At 37.9% G+C, this 25303-nt stretch overlaps 1 protein-coding gene across 10 annotated transcripts in view; it reads right to left on the bottom strand.

Moving 5' to 3' along the window:
- LOC127956183 (neuron navigator 3) overlaps nucleotides 1-25303 on the bottom strand; it is a 293499-nt gene that overhangs the window by 83741 nt on the left and 184455 nt on the right. For all 10 annotated transcript variants that reach the window (XM_052553943.1, XM_052553941.1, XM_052553942.1 and 7 more), the window contains 3 exons: nucleotides 14639-14756; nucleotides 13988-14040; nucleotides 959-1031 (listed from right to left, as the gene is read on the bottom strand). In XM_052553943.1, coding sequence (XP_052409903.1) covers nucleotides 959-1031; nucleotides 13988-14040; nucleotides 14639-14756 — 244 coding nt within the window. The remainder of the gene's footprint in view (nucleotides 1-958; nucleotides 1032-13987; nucleotides 14041-14638; nucleotides 14757-25303) is intronic.

Consider the following 25303-nt stretch of genomic DNA (forward strand, 5'->3'; position numbering starts at 1 on the left):
AGCGTTTGATTTTTAATAATGCATTAGTAAACATTGAAAGGGACATTAAAGTTCATTATATATATATATAATGAACCATTAGTTAATTAATGTATAGTAGATAATGTTAACAAATGTAACTTTTTTATGTTACAGTAAAGTAAAAGTTATTTAAGGGGTACAAAACATAATTCATGGAATATTTTTATAATTAAATTTTAACTACTGCTATTATAATAATTATTGTTATTTATATAGTAGTCAACATTTTAAGTTGATCAAAAAAGTTCACAAAGTCTTGGTTCTACGTTTTAGTGCAATTTTGATGAAAGGTTTTGATTCTCTTCAAATGCTGACTACTCTATACTTTAGTTTGGGAACCAATTCTCATGATTAACTAACTATGCTATTTGCCTCAATAAACTCCTAACTTGCTGCTTAGCAATAGCTAGTAGGGTAGTTATTAAGTTTAGGTATTGGGTAGGACTGAGGTATCTAAAATATAGTCAGCCAGAATAATGCATTAATATGTGTTTTATAAGTATTGATAATCAGCCAATATGGTAGTAATATTCATGCTAACAATCAACTAGTTAATAGTGAGAATTGGTCCCAAAACTAAAGTGTAACATTAATTTTATAGTTTAAATAATTTTGAAGCATCCTGTGGCCTCACAGTTTCTATTTTTTTTTTTCTAGAAATTCTGGGGTCCCAAGATATGCCTTAAGCCCCTCCTTCTAATCTATGGGAGTTTTACCCATTTTATGATTTGGGATGCAAATTCCACTCTTTGATTAAAAATGCTAACTAACCTAACTATTCAGTTATTTAAAAACTGTTCAAAGGCCATTCATTCTAATTATAAACAGTAATGACACTGATGTAAACAGCACTAATGATAAGAATAGCAGGTCTATTTGTGTATATGAAGGCATTTAGCAGTTGTTATCGAGTTTTAAGCAGACAGAAGGGTCTTACCTTCAACAGAGAGCCCTTGAACACTGACTCCTCTGGCCCCTAAGAAATTCAGACAAGCCTCCACATTCTCAATCTGAAAGACAAAAACAAAGAGATCAGCCATACAGCGAACCTAGCAGTGGATGGTTTTGGCAATGAGGATGTGACCGTGTAAGTGGGAGGTGGTGTCAGAGAAGTGGCTTTTGAACCTCACACACATTTCTGTCAGCATTCAGAGTTCAACAAAGTCTTTGATGCAGACTGCAGTGTTTTCTTCAGAGGGTCGCCTTCAGAAAAAGGGTATTTCAGCATGTCTGACAGCTCAACTGGTGGCTGACGCACGCATGTCGTCGTTGTGCGAGGACAAGTCTACGGCCTTATGCCCACAAAGGCTCTATTGTCGGGCGTCAGACAGTGTCATGACCCCTGACTAACCTTTGTGGGTCGGACCCGGAGTGTGACACTGAGAGGGCAGTGTTTCACACCTACACACACGCTGACAGCCTGACCAGGCATGACGTTGTGGCCCAATCGAGGGTTGTAATAATACAGCACTTGACTGAAAGTGGGGTAATATCCTGGCGCCTGCACTCATGGGTGCACAAAAGGACTTTGGCCATGTGATACGCATGGTTCACATTTTTTGCATTAGTATAGGGCAGAATGCTGGAGAAGTTGTACAGTAAGGTCAGAGCTGGTCAATGGGCCAGACCGCACTATATTATTATGCGACAAGCGCAGTATTATGTGGAATGCATTGTGCTGTGTGACAGTTGACTCAGCTCGTACAGTATGAAACCCTGAAGGATTGCTATTGTGCACAGTTATTAATACTGTCTATAATACACTGTCTCACTCTAGCTACAATTTCCACTGTTTTAATGCTGTTTCAAAGAGTGTTTGTAAAGCCCCAGTGATCCCGTTTAGATGATTGTGAAATATTAATCGATGATATTCAGGTCACATTTTAGTTTGGGGGCCAATTCTCACAATTAACATCGACTTTTGCCTCAATAAACTCCTAATTTGCTGCTTAAAAATAGTAAGGTAGTTATTAAGTTTAGATATGGGGTAGATTAAAGGATGTAAAATATGGTTATGAAGAATAATGCATTAAAATGGGATTTATAAACAGCTAATATGCATGGTGATAAGCAACTAGTTAATAGAAATAATTGTTTCAAATTTTTCTAATAGTTGCAATTTTCAGATTTAATATACACACACAGTGCAATAATATATAACTGTATGTTAACTTTAATATTATTAGATTACCTTTAGTGTTTTTTTTTTTTTTTTTGGTTTGTTTCTATTTTTTCTGGCCATTAACATTAATTCATAACTCTTGTCATGCCGAAAAATTAATGCTAGCTTGTTGATTCTAATATGTGTTTCATTAAGCATATTCATATTGCATTCCAGCACACAGAGAAAAAAAACTTTTTAATATAGTGGATTTGTTCAAAATACTAGATCTTATTAGATGGCATTATAAAAGTAGAGAAATAAAAGTACTTGAAGATGACTGGAATACATTATTCTGATTGGTCAGTCACAGCTGTCTGTGGTTAAACACTACCAAACTGTAAAAAGTCTCAGCCACCTAAAGTCCTGTGTAGTTTTGTAACCCATATTGTTTTGTCTTTTTTTTCTGACATTATGGTAACATTTAGAATACGGTTACACCTATTAACTGCGACTTTTCTCTCAATTAATTCTTAGTAATTTGCTGCTTATTAATAGTTAGTAAGGCAGCTGTTAAGTTTAGGTATTGGGTAGGATCAGGGATGTAGCATAAGGTCATGTAGAATAAGGCATTAATATATGCTTAATTATAATAATTAGCTAATAAGAAACTAACAGGTGTAACCATAAACTAAAGTGTTACCGAAATTATGCCATTTAGAATTTTTATTTATTTATTTATATTTTAACAAGGCAAAAAATTTCTATGAGGACTCAAATAATGAAGTGTATATCCACAGTTCATACACTGACATTATTTACAAAAAACAACAACAACAAATAAAACTTTGCTGCAGTGCTGCTGTGAGGGATGGCCGGACTAAATTTAAGGTCATTCTCACAGCTGTCCTAGTGCAGAAGCAATTTACAGTCTTCCACCAACTCCATCCATCCAGTATCCTCTGACCTCAGTGCCTCACAGCCTCCGACACTGAGCCAGAAAGATCCACACAGATCACACACAGTATTAACTCCCACACACACTCGCAAACACACAGGACGCTGAATGAATGAGCAATTGTTAATGCGATCCGTATCGACAGCATCTTGTTTCTTCTTACATCTGTCCCAACGGCAAGTAGCTGTTTTTCAGATGACACACACATCCCACACACAGCCACACACGCAAAGAGCCTAATGCACTTTAAACGTTTGATTATCTTCTCTCATAAACCTCTTTTAATAGCAACATGGTGCAGAACATGTGTGGTGCACCAGAGATGGGCTGTTTTTCATTGCAGTCTCATTAAGACGACGGCACCCACGCACATGGGTACCCGACAGCATGTCCCGACCAAAAACTGATTCAGACATTCTCAACGAAAATCAAACATTCTACTGTGGTTGAATGCTAAACGCTGGCCTGGCATTTTAACCGCATCATTTAACGCTTTTCTGGAGTGTTTATGATATATGATATCTGGTAATGTCCCAGCGACGGATTGAACATTTGTTGCCGACACTAAAAGTGTGAGCGGACGCTCTTGATTGACAGACATGTGCGAACAGACGTACAAATGGGGTTTACGTTCTAAAAGCGAGGAGATCATCAAGTCTGGTGTCCGTTACGGATATAATCCCCTAAGTAAGGATGGAAATTCCATCCACGTTTTAATAGCGGTCCCATCAGCCCATCGTTCTGTTTATTTTTAGTCTGTCTCTCGGCCTACAGCGATGTACACAAACATAAACCGTGATTCTGTTCGCTAATGGCGAGCAGAGCTCTCGGCAGCTTTAGATGCCGAACCGCCGCTTGCCGAGCGGTTTTTCAAACCATGTGGGATTTTAACAACTCTCCGGGAAAGTCAGATCATCTGTTTTTCCGACATAAACTGACATTTTCCAGCACCAGATATGTCATTAAACGAAATTAGGGAGGGGAATGTTTTTGATGAGGTATATTTTCACAAAATAAAATCGAGAAATTTATAAGCGATCAGTTTTCAGGGCTGACATGGATGCAAAACGGATGGAAAATTACTACAAGTCGGCTTACGTCCCTTACTTGAAATGACAACGACGAGCCGTTTAATTTTACTGCCGCTACGAGAGGCAAACATCATAAATCTGATCGTGTTTAATCTATACAACACACTTATCAGAGCGAGGCTTTAATGTAGAGTAAATGTTTGCACTTGGGTCCGGCTGTGCAGATCCAGATGCTGAGGGGCCCAGCTAGTTGCGCAGGGACTGGCTCCAAGCATATCGGATAACCGTAGGGTGAGTGCTGGCTTTGGAAAGTGTTGCTGCTCCAACACTACCAGGAAATACAAATGGTCTCAAGCCTCAATTATATGGCTTTCACTTAAAAACCACTCAAAGCCAAGAGAACAGATAAATGCTGTGTTTTCTCCAGCACTTTTGGTTTTACAGAGAAACAGCTGCAGTCGTTTTGCTCATTTCATTTCCTCTGATCATAGTGACCACATGCATATGAATTTGATGAGCTATCCATAAGAACATAGCAAAAACATGGATATTTTTTTTAAATATTAATAAGTACATTGTGCAAATCATGTACATACATGAAATCATCCATACAAACATTTAGGAAAACAGGAAAAAACTTTAAAAGTAAAAAGTAGTCCCACCTACTCCTACGTAATTTAATCAAACAGTTATTTATTTATTTACTTACTTACTATAAAGTAGGGATGCACCATTACTACTTTTTTCTGGAGGAGACTGATGCCGATACTTTCATTTCTGGTACTCTGCGATACACATACCGATATCGGTATTATTACCGATATTTTCACAGTACTTTTCAATTTTACAAATAATTGGTACAGAGACAAAATAATAATAATAATAATAATAATAAGAAGAAGAAGAAGAAGAAGAAGAAGCTCCATTGTAGCACCTCAATACTGTAAACACAAAACATTTTCCTAAAATAATGCATAGAACCACTCATTATATATTATACAAGTACGTGCACACTATTTTGGTGATGTAATTTGCATCACGCACACTGTAAACAGACCGTCGCGTATGAATAAAAAACATAATTTTAAAGCAAGCTAAACATTCGCAGCGTGCACACGTTTGCATTGGTTCAGAATGAGAGAGAAACTTATAGCCTAGTGCATTTTCACACAGTCTGCTAGTTTCACTTTTGCTTTAATCGTGTATGCTTGACATTTAAAATAAATGTTGTTTTTAGTAAATGTCCCTATAATTTTTTGTTTTGTTTTATATTTAAGATTAAGTTTTAATCCAAATGCATGCGCTAATGGAGCAAACAGCAATCAAGATCATGCAACAGAAGTGCATGCTCTCTGACTCTCTCTCTCTCTCTCTCTCTCTCTCTCTCTCTCTCTCTCTCTCTCTCCTTACCGTCAAATAACTTTAGTAACATGTTCACTGTTTTGCTTGCTTGCTTTTGACATATCCGACTGAATTACAAACTTTCCAGTGATGTCTGTGAAATATTCACTGTTCAAGCTTGTGTGTCTGTGTAGCCGCACGCTCAATCCACTCACCGTGCTCTGCTTATCAGCCCTTGCACGTCCGCTATACTGGGGTTAATATTGAATGTTTAGCATTATATTAATTATTTACATGTACTTTATAGACATCCTTAGTCTGTTATAACTCCATTCTACTCTCTGTTGATTTGTTGTCTGTGTCTCTTTTTCTGGGCAGTATTGGCTTTTTGGTATCGGGGCATTTTTACAATACAAATACAGGAGCGCAGTATTGGGCCCGATACCTATTATAAAGTGTGCTACTGAATGGCTAAAAGGGATTATTAGAATTAAAAGTACTCCATAATACAAGTCAAAATTAAAAATGTCGCACTTTGCTCATCCCGGACTTCTGTGCTAAATTAATTATAACTTTTCTTAATGGTTTTAATTCACAGATGCAACTAATAAAACCACATAAAATAATTTCTGCACTAATAGTATTACAGTAATGCTTGGCAGGTCTCTTTGTTAGAGCGACCTCAGTGCCAACTTTAGCAAGCCATTCTATGTGCCCAGTGGGCACCGAGACAAACAACCGTAGCTGAGCCATTATGATGCCAGCCAATGACGACAGCCATTGAATTCCTGTTGCCTCCTCCGTTTAATTAGCAACTAAATGGATCAGGCTGCAGCACTGCCCTGCACAAGACTGGTGGAGGCACAGTAGAGCACCAGCGGATGGTCTGCCTGCAACATGTGCTTTGAAGTGTCTGCTTTCTCAAAGCATCTGACAATGCCAAGATTCCATATTGCAGATCCACCATTTAGGACAAGGTAAAATGGCTGCAATTTTTAAGAAAGCACTTATGCTGTTCCAAACCCATATTATTTTCTTACTTGAAACTTCAAAAAAGACTCAAAAGCACCACAAAGTATCATAAAAGTGGTATATGTGCAGTGTATTCCAAGTAAATGTTGAATACAAAGATTTGACTCAAAGAATCTGATTCTTTTATTCTTTTGTGTTGACACACAACTAGAGAAAATGTCAAGATGTATGGTAATTAATGACTTGCAATATATCACACGTTTAGAATACTTTTGTATGCTTTTTCTTTTATCTCAAAAGCTTCAATTCACTTTCTTTGTAAATGCATATATTGGAGTGACCAGCAAAGTCTCAAATTTTTCTCCTTTTTGTGTCCAACGTAAGAAAAAAGGTCATACACGTTTGGAACCAGTAAATGTTGACAATTTTCATTTTGGGGTATTCTTTCCTTTCAAGGCCACCATCTCATAAATGAGGCTTGCGGATCTTTGAGTAATGTTTTGGGTGACGGATTTGCTCTCTTAGTCACGTCACACATCTAGCTCTTCCATATTACCATCTGAAACCAAAAGCTTTTGCTGTGGTTCTCCTTGTCACTGTCTGTTTTACGGTTTGATCTTTGTAGATTTCTTAAAAGAGTCAGAGTTGCTCTGGGATTTAACAGGCTCACTTCTTTAGTTTTCTCTGTGTTGTATTATTAAGCTTCCTATTGTTGCAGAGCAGAATTTGAATGAACCACAGAAAAGCATTCAAGTGAGATGTAATCAGAGGCTTTGACGTTCTGATTTTCACTCTGGGAGACTGGATATTTGGAGCTCTATTAAAATATCTGTCAAATATGTTTGTCGACGATACAGTGAAGTAACAATTCCTTCGTTCGTCTGACTGTAAAAATGTCTTCGAAGACATGATTACAACAGAGCATGGAAATTAGATTTTGAAAGTGTGTCAAACATGTCTGAGGAAGGAAAAAGACACCGCCAACCTCACAAGTTAATTTCTAAGAGGACTGAAATCCAGACAAAAGTAAAGAGGTGGAAGACCCATCAATCCAAAAACAGATCCTCCCACAGCAGAGGTCAAAGCACAATCACAGTCCAGTGAGAGTAAATATATCTGACAGGAAACAATCAGAACTATTTCTCTTATGTCTACAAGCCCAGGTGGAAAGATCACCGCTAATGTCAAATGCTGCACGTCACAGATCAAATGTGAACGTCATGTGTCACTATGTGGTGTTAAACACACGCAATGTCAAGGTGAGAAATATCTTGGTCAATACCATACTGCTCATCCCCTCTGAGAGAGCTATGCAGAGAAAGAATGAAAGAAAAATCAACCAAGTTACTGATATTTAAGCTGACCACCACCTGCAAGACCAAAAAGTGTCACAGTAGAAGAGGGAAAACAGGGATAAAAGTCTGTTAAAAAAAGTGTGTGCTTAATTATTAAATGTAATGTGTTCTATTTAAAGAGCACTTGTTAATAACTTACTAAAAATCGAACTCAAACAAGTCCAAAAATACATCCTTTCAATGATCTCACTAAACAACCATACGAAATCAGTCATGTTTCTCGGAGAACTTACTCACTAACCAGTGTAACTGATTAATCACCAAAAGCCATTTCTTTCGATGAACTACCTCATTAACTAACTAAATGAATTCGATAAAGTTCCAAAGTTTATTCTCTTCAGGAACAGGCTAAATAACCAGACCAACTCAGTTATGACCCATCGTCATGCTTAACTCATTATGCAAACTAACTAAATCAACACCAAAAAGCCAATCCTTTTGATGAACTAACTTAACAACAAACCAGACTAACTCAATAAAGTTCCAAAGTTTATTCTCTTCAGGAACAGGCTAAATAACCAGACCAACTCAGTTATGACCCATTTAAACTAACTAAATCAACACCATAAAGCCAATCCTTTTGATGAACTAACTTAACAACAAACCAGACTAACTCAATAAAGTTCCAAAGTTTATTCTCTTCAGGAACAGGCTAAATAACCAGACCAACTCAGTTATGACCCATTTAAACTAACTAAATCAACACCATAAAGCCAATCCTTTTGATGAACTAACTTAAGAAACAAACCAGACTAACTCAATACAGTTCCAAAGCTCATTCTCGAAAACTTAATCACTGACCAAATCTAATAACTCAATCATGGCCATCCTAAACCAACATGTTAACTAACCAAACAAGCTCAATAAAGAACCAAAGTCCATCAGTTAAGTGCTTCATTGATCGTGACATCATGTGGAGCAGCCAGCTGATATATACAGTAAACCAGCTGAGAATCCTGTGCTCTCTAGCCAACAGTTGGGTGGAATGCTGTATAAATCACATGAAGGTGAATGCGGTATGCCATCAGAGGGATATGCTGATCTCTGTAGACGAAGCAAGGAGTGTATCTCTCAGCTGTCAGGCTGTACGCTGCTAACAGATGGAGCCCAGATGATGCAGCCACTTTACAAGCCCTAACACACGTAACTGCACCAGTCCTCCCACACGACCTGGAGAGGTAGCCAATCGGTCAGCATCTCTTGATGGCCACAAACTCAAACCTGCAGAAGACACTGGCAGCAACTCATATGTACTGTATATAAAAAGACGTGACGTTACAAGAGTTAGAGTTTACAATACCGAGGTTTATGTGGTGCATTCTGGGAAGGGCAGTCCAATTACGGTATGTGCTTACACATCTGTAGACTTTTGAAGTGCTATGTGGTTTATTAATGAAAGTTTTAATGACATAGATTAGTATTCTGACATTTTGTTTCGAGTCGAATGGTTTGAATTTCTTTCGGTCTTTTTCCGAGCTGGAGGGTGTCTGATTGTGTTTAAAGGCTCTCTCTGCATGCTCAGTTCCTGCGGTTTCCAGTTTTAGGGATGAGACAACACCGTCAGACCGAATTTGTCTTAACAATGCTTGATGAGAGAGGAAAGAGGTGCAAACAGGGATTTGATGAAGCTGCCATCAGCCACAAATCAACCACTAAGAAACCAAGAGACTCCTCAGTGACATCTTAATGTTAATACTAAATGAGAATACAAACTGCATATTAAATCGACCAATTGTCTGGGTAATGCAGACTAACCATGTTCCATACACAATGATGTTCAATACAGATTAAATTTTTTCCGCTACATACTTCTAGGTCGTACATAAACTATTATATCCGTGTCGTCTTTTCTCCCTCTTTCACCCCAGATCAAGACCGAAAAAAACAAACCCCGCCGTTTGTTTCAGTGTTAAAATAAATACTATTTGGCTGGCTACAGAAGCAGATAACATGGCTAACTAACCAGCTAATGACAAGTTTCCTCCCTCACGTTACTTCACAGAGTTGGGAATATCAGAATGCAGTCCTACGTTTCTGCGATTTAGTACAATAATTAAATTTAGCTGGTATCACGTCTATACTTTTACACTTCCTGCCATTGTTTACATTGTTCAAAATCACGACATTTAAAAAACAAACAAACTGCTGGCTCTCAGGTGTCTTTGCCACTGTTTGAGTGTTGTACAAAAAGAGACCTTGTGTGTGTGTGTGTAACACGCACGCTTTCACTTTCCTCCTAACTTGATCCAGGAAATGTGAACATTCCTGCATCATAACTTGGATCGAAAAATGAATGTGTAAAAAGTGAGCATGGGTAACACTTATAATATACAAGTGATGAGTAGATTAGGGGATGCAGAAAGTGTTATAAATGACTTGTGTACATATACAAATAATTTGTAACAGGTAAGAAAGATCTACAAATGATATGTAACACATTTACAAGTGATGAATAGTTTACAGAAAGCTTTGTAAATTATTTATCCATGTGTTTACACATCATCTATAACAGGTGTTGAACACTTTGTAGTGTTTACTAAGTACTGACTGGTGAGGGTATAGACAGCTGTCTTCTCTGACAAACATGGAGTCTTTAACTCTGTGCACCTGATCAGTGGAAGGTTAAAGTGGTTGAGAGGTTCACTTCATCACTAGATCCACACACTCCACACAGAACACAAGTCTGTGCTGATGAGTGAAAGGATTTAACACAAGCCACTGGAATCACCTGACTAAGGCATTTATAAATGTTTATCCACTTCAAAACAAATGAGTTACTCTTCTTAAAAATAGTGCTTTAGCATACCTGCATGTTTGTGCTTCTGAACACCGACCAGCTAACATATTTGCCAATAAATCATATACTGATCATTTAATAATGGTTTGTTCATCATTTGTTTATGATTAAAAATTGTTTATTGAGATAATTATACAAAACAATTTTGACATAAATACTTAAATGATTTATAAGTGATAAATAATGTATCAACTAATAACTTATAAACCATCTACTAATGATCAGTTTGGTTTATTTCATGATTTCAACTTTTTTTAAGATAACTTTTTTGTAACACATTTGTAAATCATTAGCATTCCACTCATTAATCATTTATGAACATATAGTCATGTTTTGTAAATGATTAACCAATAATATATAAGTGACTTGTAACTGAATTAATAAATCATAACTGTTAAATCGTAAATCATTACTTAGTAATCATTCATGAAAGTTTAGTCATGTTTTGCAAATGATCAGTTGATAATTAACTAATAATTTATAAATAACTTATAACAGAACATTATTATTAAGTGTTACCTTTTTCTTTTCTTTTTTTTTTTTTTTTACAGAAATTGTTTCGATTATGTCTTTGATTATTGAGCTGCAGGTTAAAGCTCACTGAAGTAACTGCATTTTTTCTACAGAAAATAATTTATGTTCTGATTATTGTTGAGATGTAAAATTATTATTATAATTTTTTTCTAAGGTTATCATACTGTCAGAATCTCATACCGACCCATGCCTACTCAGAGACATCGCAATCCCTGGATCTGCTAATCAAGGAAGGCTTATGGGATATGCTCATGTCAAGGGGAGCTCCCATTCTGATACATAACTTTCAGAAATAGCCGTCTCTCACTGACTAGTCCAAGAATGGCAGCAAGGGCTCATTTGGTGGACCAAAATGTTCAGAATTCCAGACTAGTCAGAATACCAGCCTTGGGATCTTAGCCATTGCTTTTGGGAAAAGTGGTTCTCACCTTTTTAGCTTCTGGTGCAGCTGCGGTTCAAAAGACAAACATTTCCATAAGGGTCAGTAAATGAACAGCATGTAGGCACCGATTTATCTGCCTCTCTTCATGCCAATTTAATTAACCCCCAAGAGACCAATCAGATCAATGAGAGAGAGTTTATTACGCATGTAATTTAGCAACCATTTTCACTGCCTGGGAAAGCACCCAACAGTACACTCATTTAACTGAGTCACTTTTAACAGGTGCTTTTAATGGACGTGAGCAAGCATATTTTACTAAGTTGTACATTTTTATTGGTTCATAGCTGAAAAGGCATGGAGGGCTATCTAATCCTTATTGATTAGGAATTTCCTTTCTGAAGAATAGTTATAATTGATCATTCCACAATGGCAGATTGCAGACTCCCTGAGCAATGAGGCTTGACATGATTTACTGTTTAATATTAACTGCCACACAGTAACAAATACAGGAAAAGGGGCACAATAGATTAGCTTCCTGACTTATTCCTGAACATGTTAACCAGACTGTGGCCAGGATATTTCTTATCCTCTCATTTAACACACATAAATGACCCCATCCTACATAACACCCTCCAGAAAAGACCGGCTTAACCAAGCATGAATTCTAATTAAAATGCTGGTTAAACAGGATGATTTTTCTGATTAAGCTTGGTTATGGGAGGTGGAGCTGGTTAAAGGACTAGTTCCAAACTACTATGGTAAAAAAAAAAAAAAAAAAAAAAAAAAAAAAAAAAAAAATATATATATTTTTATATATATATATATATATATATATATATATATATATATATATATATATATATATATATATATATATAATTCTGTAGGAGTCACGAAAATGTTCAACTGTTTTTGTCCATTCAGATCAATTCAATTAGGTCAACTGGCTCACTTTGTATACATGTGTCCCACCAATTTTGTATATATGCGTCCCACCAACAATGTTATGTAACACTTTATTTTAGGGTCTCTTAAAAAGTTGCTTATTAGCATGAATATTACTGGAATATTAGCAATTTATTAGTAGTAATTAAGCACACATTAATGCCTTATTCCACATGACCTTATTCTACATCCCTAATCCTACCCATAACTAAACTTAACTTACTACCTATTAATAAGCAGCAAATTAGGAGGGAAAAGTCAGAGTTAATAGTGGATAAGTGTTCCCTATTCGAAAGTGTTACCCAATGGGACCAATGTGTCAGCATATTCACTTTCACTGCATGGATAAAGAAAGAAAAAATATCGGCTGAACTATTCCTACAATCTATTTAAGAACCCTGTATACCAGCATCCTATCCATCAACAAAACTTGCTGTTTTTACACAATACCTGTTACTATCCATCAAATACTGGCAAATACCTCAGCAATCACAGAGAAGTCCCTCCATTAATCTGCAACGACATGCTGATGTTTTGGTCGTGAAGGTTGGCTGTGATACAGTGTGTGTAGGTCAAATTCCTCCATAACCTCAACTTCCCGTAAATAGTTTCTCATAAACAGGCACGCTTCCTCAGTGTAAAACCTCTACATACGTGTACACACTCATGCCGGCAGCAGGTGCAAGATCAATGGGCACTGAATGGAACAATGAAGCCTCCTACGCCTTCCCCAAAACACTCTCACACACAAACCACAGTTAGCCTTGATTGTAAGCTTTTACTGGGGTCTTTGTGCTCTCCTAAACTGACAAGCATTGCTACATGGGAGTTATTAGTAGAAGCCCACAGCAACTATCCCAAGATTCTCTACTGTATTCATTGACATGCAGAGAGCTACAGCCTAGGACTCGGCCGGGCCATTCTATTGCGAAAAAAGACCTGTGGGGCCACTAAAGCCTTTACTTTAGTACAGCTTAGCAAGAGTTCAATCACTGCAATGTGCTACAGTATAAACAAAACATAAGCATATAAGATCTTATCTACACAGATGATCTTTATTTTGCAGAATCATCAAAAACATCATGATTTGGCAGGCCAGAAGAAACTAGATAATAATATGTTTTCTTAATTTTCTGACAGGTGCAATTTTACAGTTTTTTTTCTAAATGACACAGTAAAGTGCTGTTTATGGTAAATATGCTATAAAAATAACACTATTATACTGTTGTGACATTAACAAAGAATAAATGAATTTTTTTGTGCATGAAATCTGGACACTTGTTTCCTTCACTATTAGTTTTTAGTTACATTTAATAATTTTAATTTATAAGCAGACACAATTTTGTGTCAAAATTACAGCATTTTCTCTTCTTGACCAAAATATTTTTATCTATAAGAATGATCTATAGCTGTTAAATGTTAACAAATAAAAACAAAGTTAATATGCCAGGGAAAAACAATCAAATATAGACAAGAAACAATAATGGCGAGAACAGGCATCATGTTGTTAATGTATTACATTATAACTAAAGAAAAAAAAGGACACTTACCATTTGAGAGTGACTCTTGGGGCAGCTGTTGATATCTTCTACTTTCTCATTAGCTGCAACAGATATATTGCTGGGTTAAACCTCTGCAGAACCACAACCTCTGGCCTTTCCATCCACAGGTTACTGTCATGAGGCAAGAAAGTTTGCCTTTGCAGTTTGTGAGAGCTTGTGATTGAATGAGCATGTGTATGTTTGCAGTGTGGGAGAAAACGCTGAGAAAATGAACGGCTGTTAATTCATCAGCTGTTGGTTGCGAGTTTGTGACATAAAATCTGCCATTGTATGCTAGCGGTTCATAATAAAGTTTCAGGACAGCCCAGAGGAGGGAAAAATTGGGATGGGGAAAAGAAAAAAGGAAAAAGAAAAGAGACAGACTGACACACATGCACACAACGCACACCACTCTGGGCTCTCTAAAGTGAACACATGGGAGACACATGCTTTAATAGTGCTGAAATAGCATTCAATTCTCATGTTGCAGATTTTATACAGCTTCTAATCCAGTTTAAAGTGAACAGAATAATTTAAGCTGAATCGCAGTAAGTAGTTAGGTTTTACACAAATAATTGTATCACTCAAATGAGCTGTATAGATTTATTAGCCTGAACTGTGTGTGTGTGTGTGTGTGTGTGTGTGCGCTTGTATCCTTACCTATTATCTGGATGATTTCTGCCAGCAGAACTCCATCGGGTATGTCCTGAGTCAGGTCCTTAATAAGCCTCGGACAGCCGGACTTTGCCAAATAATGGTTCGCCCAATCAGTGTAGATCTATAGGGAATATGAGGGAAAAATTCTGATGAGGAACAGAAGATGGATGAACAACAACGGAAAAAAACAACATCTAAACAGACAATATAGATTAATGAAAACTTGTCAAAGAGGACCTGGGCAGATAAAATGCTTCTGTGGTTTGATTGACAGAAGATTGAGTCATGTTGACCAGAACCATTAGGAAAACAAAAACTATTAGAGTAAGAGAAAAACATAGCAGCCGACTTGAGCATAAGGACAATTTGATCAAAACTATCCCTCAAAATGCCTTAACAGATTACCTGGATTTTCTAATGATTTTCTTACATGACATTGTGACGCCACTGATCCATTTAATAACTTACAACAAGTTACAACAAATTAACTTTTCCAAAGGCGAATTCCTCTCTAAAGGATGTTGTCATTGCACATTAAGCTTTTAAACCATTTTAAAGTCTTTTAAATTAAGTCCTTGCGCAGCAAGTTTTTATAAAACTCTTTCAGAGCAATACCAGAAGTGCAACAGCAACAATGTTGAAACAGCATGCAGGGAACACTAAATTAAGAAAGGCCTTATTTATTGCTTAATATACTGGGTCTGTATGAACAAATGCAACCTCCTGGTGACTCAGTAATATGTCTAAAAGATTCCTTGGATAGGTGTTCCTCAGGGGTCTGTTCTAGGGCCCCTTAAAAACTCATGTCACAAATCTTAGAGCGCTGCTCTTTCATTGTGAAACGGTTTTCCATTTCCCACTTAGGCTAAAGCACCCCAGTGGCAAGGGACACTCATGTGTGATCACATCCTCTCACTAACTGAATTGCCTGTACGGGTCTTTTGTCTGTATTGTTTCAAATCATTGTGTGAATTATACAAAAACTACTGGGAGATTCAGCTTTTTCAGCTCATCCAGACAGCATGCATTTTACTTTTTCTGTTTTGTCAAAGTACCAGCCGATTTTGATCCTGACAGAAAATGATCAACCATCCTATTGTTGCTATAGTAAAAACTTTTGTTCTGGCTTCTTTTAGACAGATTCTGCCATAATTAGGGTGAAGAGACCTCCCCAAACTCCCATAATCTGCACCCTGCATAATGATAAAGTTATGAATGACATACTAAAATGTATTTAAAGTGGTCAATTCAATTTAAACCCACATATTCAGTAAAATTTCAAAGGATGTTTATTTTAGACCATATTATTATGCCTCATAATACATATATATATATCAGCATATCAGCCATTCTGTCTCACCACCTCAAACACAGTGACCAATTAAACACATCTATGTCTTCGCCAGACAAAAGAAAGCATTCCGCTCAAAGATGCCACAGTTAAAAGGTTTCGTCTGTTGTGGTTTCAGCATATGATGAGGAGTCGTTAACAAGAGCAGGGTGATGAAGAGCTCTTTAGTCATCCTCCCACTTAAACTCAACATAATACAAAAGAAAGCCAATAAAGGCCTCTGCTCACCACTCCAAACCACTGTCACCTCCAAAATTAAACAAACTGTCACACTACCACACATGCCAACACCTCCAGTCATGGCAGAGAAAACAGCAAAGAATTTACACATTTTCACATCTAGAAAACCAGGTGAATTCAGCTCTGGTTTGGCTATGGCATATATGCTTTGGTTCACCCTACAGCCCAGGATGTAGAAGGAATTTGTATTTCTGAGTTAGTGAGGTAAACTTATGCAGTGGTTGAAAGGTCAGAAAAAGAAGTGGAGTATAAGACAGTGATTCTCTGCAGCCTAACCTTGTTCCCCTTTTCCCTGCCTGACGGAGGGCTGAGAGAATTAGGGGCGCTGCAGTGCCACAGTAGTTCATGCGCTCAACGGGCAGAAAATGTCCATCTGGACCTTTGAAAGGAAGGAAAGAGAAATCACTCTGTCTTCCGCTTATTGCCCCAAGCGCCCAGAGATCCACAAAGAAAGCAAGTGAGACATGGGAAGAGAAAGCAAGACGAGAGAACGAAATGACAGAGATAGACAGAGAGAGAGAGAGAGAGAGAGAGAGAGAGAGAGAGAGAAATACAGCAAAGAACAAGAAGAAAATCAAGAGACTAGTGCACATATTTAAAATGGTTAACGCAGAAGCAGCTATCTTGTTCATGCTTTACAGTAGTCAGGTTTTTCGCAAAGTATATTTGTAACCCTGCGTTTCCTATTTTCATATTAATGGTAAATAACATCAACTGGACAAATACAGGACACAGTGAGAAAACGACCTGAAGAAAGCTAGTAGAAGATTTGTGATTGTTGTGGTTGGCCAAATATCTCAAGAGTGTGACGGAAATGTTACGCCCCTTCCCATACTGTGATGCTGTGTCCCAGTCAGAACACAGGCGCAACAAGACAGAAACAATAAAACACATTACAAAACGAGCCATTTGTTGAATCCAGTGGGGACATAACTACAGATTATCATGACATATACTGTCTTTTTACACTCTGCGTTGCATATGGTGCTGAGTAAACATAAAACCATGTCTGCATTTGTGATAAGAGAAATGACAAACAACAAGCGCTACTCTACAAAGGGTTAAAACTCATGTTTGAATCATGAGTGGCAAATCTTTTAAATCTGTAAATGTACTTACAGACGGCACTATAGTCTAACGTAGTCTCCCAGGATCAGGAAACAGTCCTCCATAAAATGCGCTGTTGAAAATACAATCTAATCAGAGATTTCTAGTTGTGTCCTCTTTTGGAAGGCCAAGCTAAGTATTTTCGCTTTCACAATGAAACACACAGCGTCTCCACAACATGGCGGCAGCAACAATACTACAGCTAGAGTCAAAGTTACACCTTCTTTCTGTGCATGAGCATTTGGGTGGCATTATGCAAATCTTCCAACATCGTGACGTAGACAAGTGGGGCATATTTTCAAAGAGGCGTTTTAGGAGGGCGTGGATGAGTCTTAACTTTTATAAAGAATATCTCTTTGGGTTTGAGAATTAAGTCTTTGCAACTTCAGGGATCTTCTCTATTCACGAACAGCTTATAACACTCCAAAGAGAAAATGCATCATATGATTTAAAATAAAGTGTGAACTTTAATACTATATACTCTACCTTTAGGACTATAAAAGTTAAGCTTTATAAACTAGGGTAGGGCTGCAACTAATGATTATTTTGATAAGCGAGTAGTTGCCCGATTATTGTTTTCAATAAATCGATTAATCGGATTTTAATTTTACTGACAAAAACACACTATTCCACATTCTGCCCAATGTTCTTAAAACAAATGTGCCACCTGAATGCTAGCAAAACATACAGTGCTTAACAATTTAATAGACCATTTGTCATAAGACAAAACACAAATATTGTAGGAATCTGTCAAAAAAATGAATTCTAAAAATGTGATTGTTGGACAAATAACAAACTGAAACAACTAAATAGTATTTCTTCACATAATAACAAAACTGGCCTCCTTTGCCTTTGATATCAGCTCACATGCTTGCTGGCATTCTTTATGTACTTTTTGATCAATTGGGTTTATGAATAATAATAAAAAAACACTATAAATCAATATAGTGCAATATATCTGCCTTTCAAGGAAAACAGCAATAATAATATATAATAATTATATATAACAGTAAAATTAAATATAAGAAAAAAAAGCTTTCACATATTTGATGTCTAACCAATACAATAAGCTAAAAAATTATTTTGGTAAATACCAATACTGTTACTCAAGAGCAGCAGGGGCTGCTGAAACCCTTAAAAAATTGGTTAAAACCCATATTTTTATTTTTTCATATTTTTTATACATTTGTTAATCACTGTAGGCTACATAATGAATATAGTTAAAATCTCTAGATCAAAAATTAAAACATTAAAGATAATAAAGACATCGCAGTAATGTTCTGCAGGAACACGCATCGCGTGTACTTTAATCACAGTTAGTCTACTCTTACTGTCATTTCTTTATCCTGTAAAAGCGTCTGATTATTAATATTCAGACAATTACATGCTGCTGTCCCTTCACAGTTCCTACTCTCAAAAATTACTCGCATGGCATGTTGAGTATTATACCTAAATATAAATGTCAACAGATATTTCAGCACAGTGAATGTTTTTGTGCTGAATATCGTCTCCCTCGCCTCTCTGTGTTCTGACTGTTTAATGCGCGACCGCCGCTCCAGCGATATTTCAGTAAAAACTTTAACAACGCAAACTGTCAGGGTAGGCCTTTATGCAAAAAATGGAAAGGCTTGTGTGGATTTGTGACATTTACAGATAAGGATATGACTGGTAACTGAATGTTTTAAAAGAAAGTTAAAATAAAGATTTATCATGTTTTGGGCTGCTTGGATGACGTACATTTCCTGTATCCTTTATCCTTTCCTTTATAATTTAATTCAATTCTAATTTAAAATAATCTTGTTGGTTAATGGTTAATAATCGGTTAATAAAACGAGCATCGTTTGTCAGTTAGAAAAAAATTACTGAAATTAAAATTCTTAATTGGTTGAGCTAATGTTGCCGTGCAGTGTTTTGAAAACACCAGAGAGCCAAAGCGTTTTCACTTTTCAGGGAAATTGGTTTACTAAAAGTTGTCTCTGGATATTAAGCTAGGATAAGAGAAGGTATTTAATGTCAGAAAAAATTGCATGATTCAGCTTTAACTTGGGGTTTAAAAGATAAGCAAAAAAATTAAAATCATAAAGCTGACAGGTAGAGGAAGAGGAGATTCTCATTAAAATAAGGCTAAAGAAGTATCTTCGCAGTGGAATACGAGCGAAATCTCCCTGAGAGAACCATTACCACAGTCATTTACTTTCTTAGAAACAGATTGGTTTATCTGAAAACCACCATTAACATTTTATCAGCCTAGACAGCCAACAGTTTACCGAAGAGAAGCTCTGTTGCAAGCAAGCTGGCATCTCGAATGCACAATGATAACCAGCAGCACACTGTAAATGCTTTAATCAATGCTGCCATTAACACTCAGGCACGAGGGAGGGTGAAACGGGCCGGTCTGCAGCTGTAAATAAGCGACTGTTATGGCAGAAGGAAACTGGCGGTAAAGCAGTCTTTCAATCTGATAGTTTCACGGAGGGAAGTACACCGAGCCAAGGTTAACCAGTTTCCCGTCCCGTTATTTTAGGGGATGAACTTAGCTGGTGTTTCCCACTGTGAGACCGGCAGAAGCTCACATGAAAACAAACACATCCCAAAGTCAGTTCCAATGCTCCCTAGTCCCCAGACGTGTGCTGAATCCCATCTAAACAGCATTAATCTAATGCCCTAGTGCCCCGTGATTTCACTCACAGCTATTCATCATGCGTCACGGTTTCTTTTCCTGCGACCCATTATTTTCGATTCATCCCAACAGCTCTGACACTGTGGTTTTGTCTCTATTAATGAGCAAGCGCTTGTTTGGCTTATGCATCACTTCACTGTGAAACCCAACTATGCCACCCTCAGCGTTCACACAGCATTAAACGGACACACATACACACACACACACACACACTCATACGGCCGTCATTCATGAGCGCTGCCTCCTCCCCTCAAGAGCAGGTTGCCAACGCACACATACATGCGTCCAGACACACACATCCATCAAACAAACACACAGATTCCCTGGCTTTGTCCCTGACTCAAGCAGTTAACAGTCCCTGCTGTTTCAGCCTGCTAGACTTAAGCTCAAGTGAAGTGTGTATACCTCTTAAGAGTATCTGAGCCCAGGTTGTCCCCGTCCTCAGTGCCCCGCTGACAAACGGCAGTGTTCGGCTCGCTCTACAGTCTGCTCTCTATGCAGTGCCTATAACTGCGCAGGTACTGGAAGCCTGCATTTACAACAGTCAGGCAATAGGGGGAGTCAGCTGCTGTGAAAATCTGTCATGCATCAGCCAGAAGGGTCTGTGAGTTTATCGCCTTGCGCTCCAAAGACCGTATTTGGGGTGTATTTGAATGCTTTTAGATGAAGTTCAGATTACAAATCACAGGACAGCGGGCGGCGAAGGGATATAATTGTGTTGTTAATAAAAAACGGATAGCATACGGAATATTTACCAGCCCTGAAAGACTTGAGGGCTTTTGTGTAATGCTGTAATTTAAGTTATATAGTACTGTACAGGTCTGTAAAACCTTCTATATCTTACTAGAGGAATTTATGATAATTGAAAACAATACCAAGGCTAAAGGAAAGAGCTAAAAAAGGGAGGAATTAAAGAATTTTAAAATTTGGCCATCATTTACTTCCCCTTATGTTGTCCCCAACCAGTATGACTTTTATTTTCCTTCTGTAGACGATATTCTGAAGAGAGTTTGGAATGACATGAAGAGGGAAGATGAAACATTTTAATTGCTTGCACAAATAATCAAATAAAAGTAGGGTGTGCTGCGTTGGGTAGAGCATACAGAATGTGTTTGCAGCATTCAGGGACAGAGAGACAGCTCAAGGAAAACGAATCATCTTGTGACACTGTAACTGAGAGACAAACAAGACTGCTGAATCAGGGCTGAGGCGGCAGCGATCGCAGCTCACCGCTGTTTACCCATAACGCACCAGCAGTCATTCTGCAGTCTAACGCAGTTTCTCCATTGATTTCATGGTAGTTTTCCATTCATACCGAGGCACGGCGTTCCGCCACATGAGTGGGGACGCAGACGGCTGACATATGGCTGTGATTCTCTTGTTTGGCTCGGGGGAGAGTGGGAGAGGATGGGGTCTAGGGGTTTTATTGCATGTGTATGGTTGTGTATGTGTATTTTAACCATCACTCCAAGACGAGACCCTCAGCGGAGAAGGGCGAGAGTGTTTGTCGTTTCTGCAAGGACGAGACGCCACTGTGCGCTTTCACAGGAAGTGCAGGCAGTTGTGCTGTCAGTACAAGTTTCCTGTGTGTGCGCTGGCCCTTGGCTGCCCCTCGTCCCATTGAAAGACGTGCCTCCTAAATGCTCTCAGACAGGACACCCACACAAACTCGATCCCAGTGAGACCATGACGAATGTCTCTTCCTCTCACCTGGCATGACATTATCAGTGTTGACTTGGCATAAAGTTGACATTTGGAAATGAACTCGATGTTGAGACCCCATGCGTCAGGCGGAGGAGAAATTAATAGGGTGCCAAACCATGCCTACTCGGTTAGACCACGTTCTCATTGGCCCGTTGATGGAATTTCGAAATAAACTGGCAAAACGTCCCTCCTAATTGTATATCAGATAAATACCAGCCCGTAGAAAGATAACAGGCTTGCCATTTGCGTGCTCTTGACAGAAGACCCACACAACCGACAGCTAGATTCATTAAGTGACCTGAATTAATCAGCGTCAGTAGCTGCCAATGGAGTTCATTGTGTTTATTTGAAGGTTGATTGTACATCAGAATCTTCATGAGTGTTGCAAACAGAGACTCATTTAGTCTAGTTTCCCTCGAGAGTCCCCACGGAGCAGCTAACATCCACATTAAAGCACACAGACACTGAGAATACCCAACTATTACCCAACCAATTAAAGTATCTTCTCAGAATATTCTCCAGAGTGATGAAGACCATACAAATCAATGGATGATGGCGCTTGCGAAACAAGGTTACATAATGGTAAAACGACCCTTTGTCTTTCTCCCAGTATTATAAGTTTGGATATAACACTTGTTTGTGATCAACAGTTCTCCATTTGAGCTGTAACAGTAACAGGAAAGTTTCAAGTCTGAGTTTAAATGGTTTATCAGCATACTGCCTACTTAGCAAAGACAAATACTTCAAATAGTATTATGCCACATGGTTGACACCTTGGGATATCTACTGAATGAACCAAACGGGACAGACACATCTGGAATATATCACCATGCCAAACCTTTCTTCTCAGTGCAACTTTAAACAGTTCCTGGTTTTCCTCTTTCCAGGAAAAACATCATTATCTTGTCCAAGGGAGCCAGTAGCCCTTCGTCTCATTTAATCTTCCCAATAATAGCACCTGTCAGCCCCACGGTCACTTCATTAAAGGTCTACAAACACTCAAAGCAACAGCCAAACTCTTCTACTTTGAGCACTGTACGGAAAAAAAAAAAATCCCTCATTAAGTGTAAAGTAATGCAACAAATTGTAAAAGCAAACACATTTGTAACCTTGCCACTTGTTAATGGCTGGAATCTCTGCCAAGAAAAATAAAATACCTTTCCTCATATGTAAATGGGCTGTAGTTTGTCTATAAAACCCAAGGTGCGTCTGTTTCCCACAAAAAACCCTTCAAGAAACATTTCTAGGCCACATTTCACCATAAAAAATAATACATAAATAAATAAGTAAATAAATAAAAAAATAAATTATATTTTAAGTAATGTATAAAATGTTTATAATTTATAAGATTATATTATTAAATTATATAAAGTAATAAAGTTATTTAAAATAATGCATTCCATTAACGAATTTCCAGTCCGATTCAACTTTAAGAATAAATAAATATAACACTCACTTCTACAACTTTTCAAATACTTTTCTGAAAACCGGAAAAGTGGGAAAGTTTTTCAATCTGTTACTGAGACACATGCCAACAAAGCACTCTTCGTTTGATGAGAGCTGAAACAGAGATATGAAGGACCTCACGGCAGGGGAGCCAGTGTCTTAAATTCTCCTCCAGTTGTCAATCAGCAGAAGTGGAGAGATCGAAAGCAAGAAGCAGGGACAGAGAGATTCAGAGATTATGAAAGCTAGAGACCGAACTGTGAGGGAAGAAAGTACATAAGCCGTTTTAAGCTTGAGGCATTTTATAAAGGCTCCTTGAATTTCTCGAGTACAAACGGTGAAGGACACACTGTTCCTAGCGTCAGATGAAAAAGGTTGGCAGAAATGGCACGATGTAATTGGATCAAATATGACTGGTTGGTTTTACGCAACCTCAAAAATTTGACAAAACTGTGGTGAACAAAAAGTTGGTTGCTTTGTATGTCCATCAAATAGTCTTCCTGTCCGAGTGGGTGGATCTTGACCAGAATGAATTGCAACGAGGACCAGATTTATGTCACAAGTCTTCACGACAACACTGACCTTAACCTCGGTGGGGTTCGAGTGACAGCACTCCGTCATTCAACCAGTTACCTCAGAAATCATAATAAACACAGCTAGATGTCGTTTACCTTGACCTACGACGCGGTCACACTGTTGCAGAAAAGAAGAATCTCCCTCGGCCTGCTTTCAAAACACGTCATTACTAAAACAGGCAGCGCTTCCAGAGGAATATTTGTCAGCTTATTAGTAAGCACATTTCATTCGGTGGAAAGGAATAATGAGCGCCACGCTAGAAAATGAAAGTATATCCAGTGGGATCTGGGGAGAAATAGAGCTTAACCATCTAAATCTTTAAATAATTCTGTTGTCTCAAGGTGAAATGTAGCAGTGGGATGCGGCAACACTCAGTAACACTTTCTATGAAGCCTGTAGCCTATATATAATGCATTAAAGGTATTCATAATGCATTACAGTACACATTATAATCAGGTTTAGGTTGTTATGAATAATTGTAGCTGCAGTTAATACATCATAATACTCGTCTTACCACATTCATCGAGTTTGTTAAACTCCAAATGTGATGCTGATTGTGTGCTATAACGAAAAGTCAAATAATTAATCACTGAGTGTTGAAATGTCTAACAACTGTGATTAGACTTTTACAAGTATAAATGTATCATATGAATGCACAGAGAGTGAATAGCACATTAGTAATGCATTTATAAACACTTCATGAAAACTGTTACTTAAAACTCCTTTAAATAACTAACCTTAACTCATTATTTAATCTGAAATAATACACTATTTATCTTAATATATGTAGCTCTGGTCTGAGAAATAGCATCTTGACTCTACTGGCTGGAACTGCTTGGTCTCTTAGTGACACAAAGCTATTCCTGTCTCTCCGCGTGTCTCTATAATTAGAAGCAGACCTGTAAGAGCCACCTTCACTAAATTACCCAGAAAAAGTAAATACCAAATGTGTAATTAGCTTCCATCAACTCCTTACCGAGCACCAGTTAGACTGCAACAAGTGACTGGTGTGTTGGAGAATGAGGGTAGAGGCTTTAGCTGTGTTCCAAAACCTATGGGCTGCCTACCTGGACAGCTTTTTAAGGCATCATTGAATGCTATAATTATTATGCTACCAATTTAAAGATTGAAAACCTGTGTCCCTGTATCGGTCGTCTGACTAAACATCCCATGAGTGGATATCAGTGAGGATGTATTGCATTTGGAAGAGCAGCGATTGCAGCATTGCAGTAAGTCAGTCTGCTTCCTTTGGGTAATTAGTCACACTTCCTGCTACTATTCAATTAAGTCTGGCCTCACACTCACCCGCGACCGAAAGGTGAGTCAAAGCCTGTGGAGAACCAGTGACACACACCAAAATAACTGTGCACTCAATGATAGCATGAACCTGTGACCTTCACTATAGAGAATATATGAATGCACACTATCTGCTTTTCATTTATTTGATTTTTTTTCCCTTCCACACACACACACACACACACACACACACGCACACAGTTGCAGTTAAGCAGATTGTAGAAACACGGATATGTTACTGATTAGATTTAATGCCCAGCACTTTCAT

The sequence above is a fragment of the Carassius gibelio genome, chromosome B4 (assembly GCF_023724105.1).
Source record: "Carassius gibelio isolate Cgi1373 ecotype wild population from Czech Republic chromosome B4, carGib1.2-hapl.c, whole genome shotgun sequence".
NCBI classification, from domain to species: Eukaryota; Metazoa; Chordata; class Actinopteri; order Cypriniformes; family Cyprinidae; genus Carassius; species Carassius gibelio.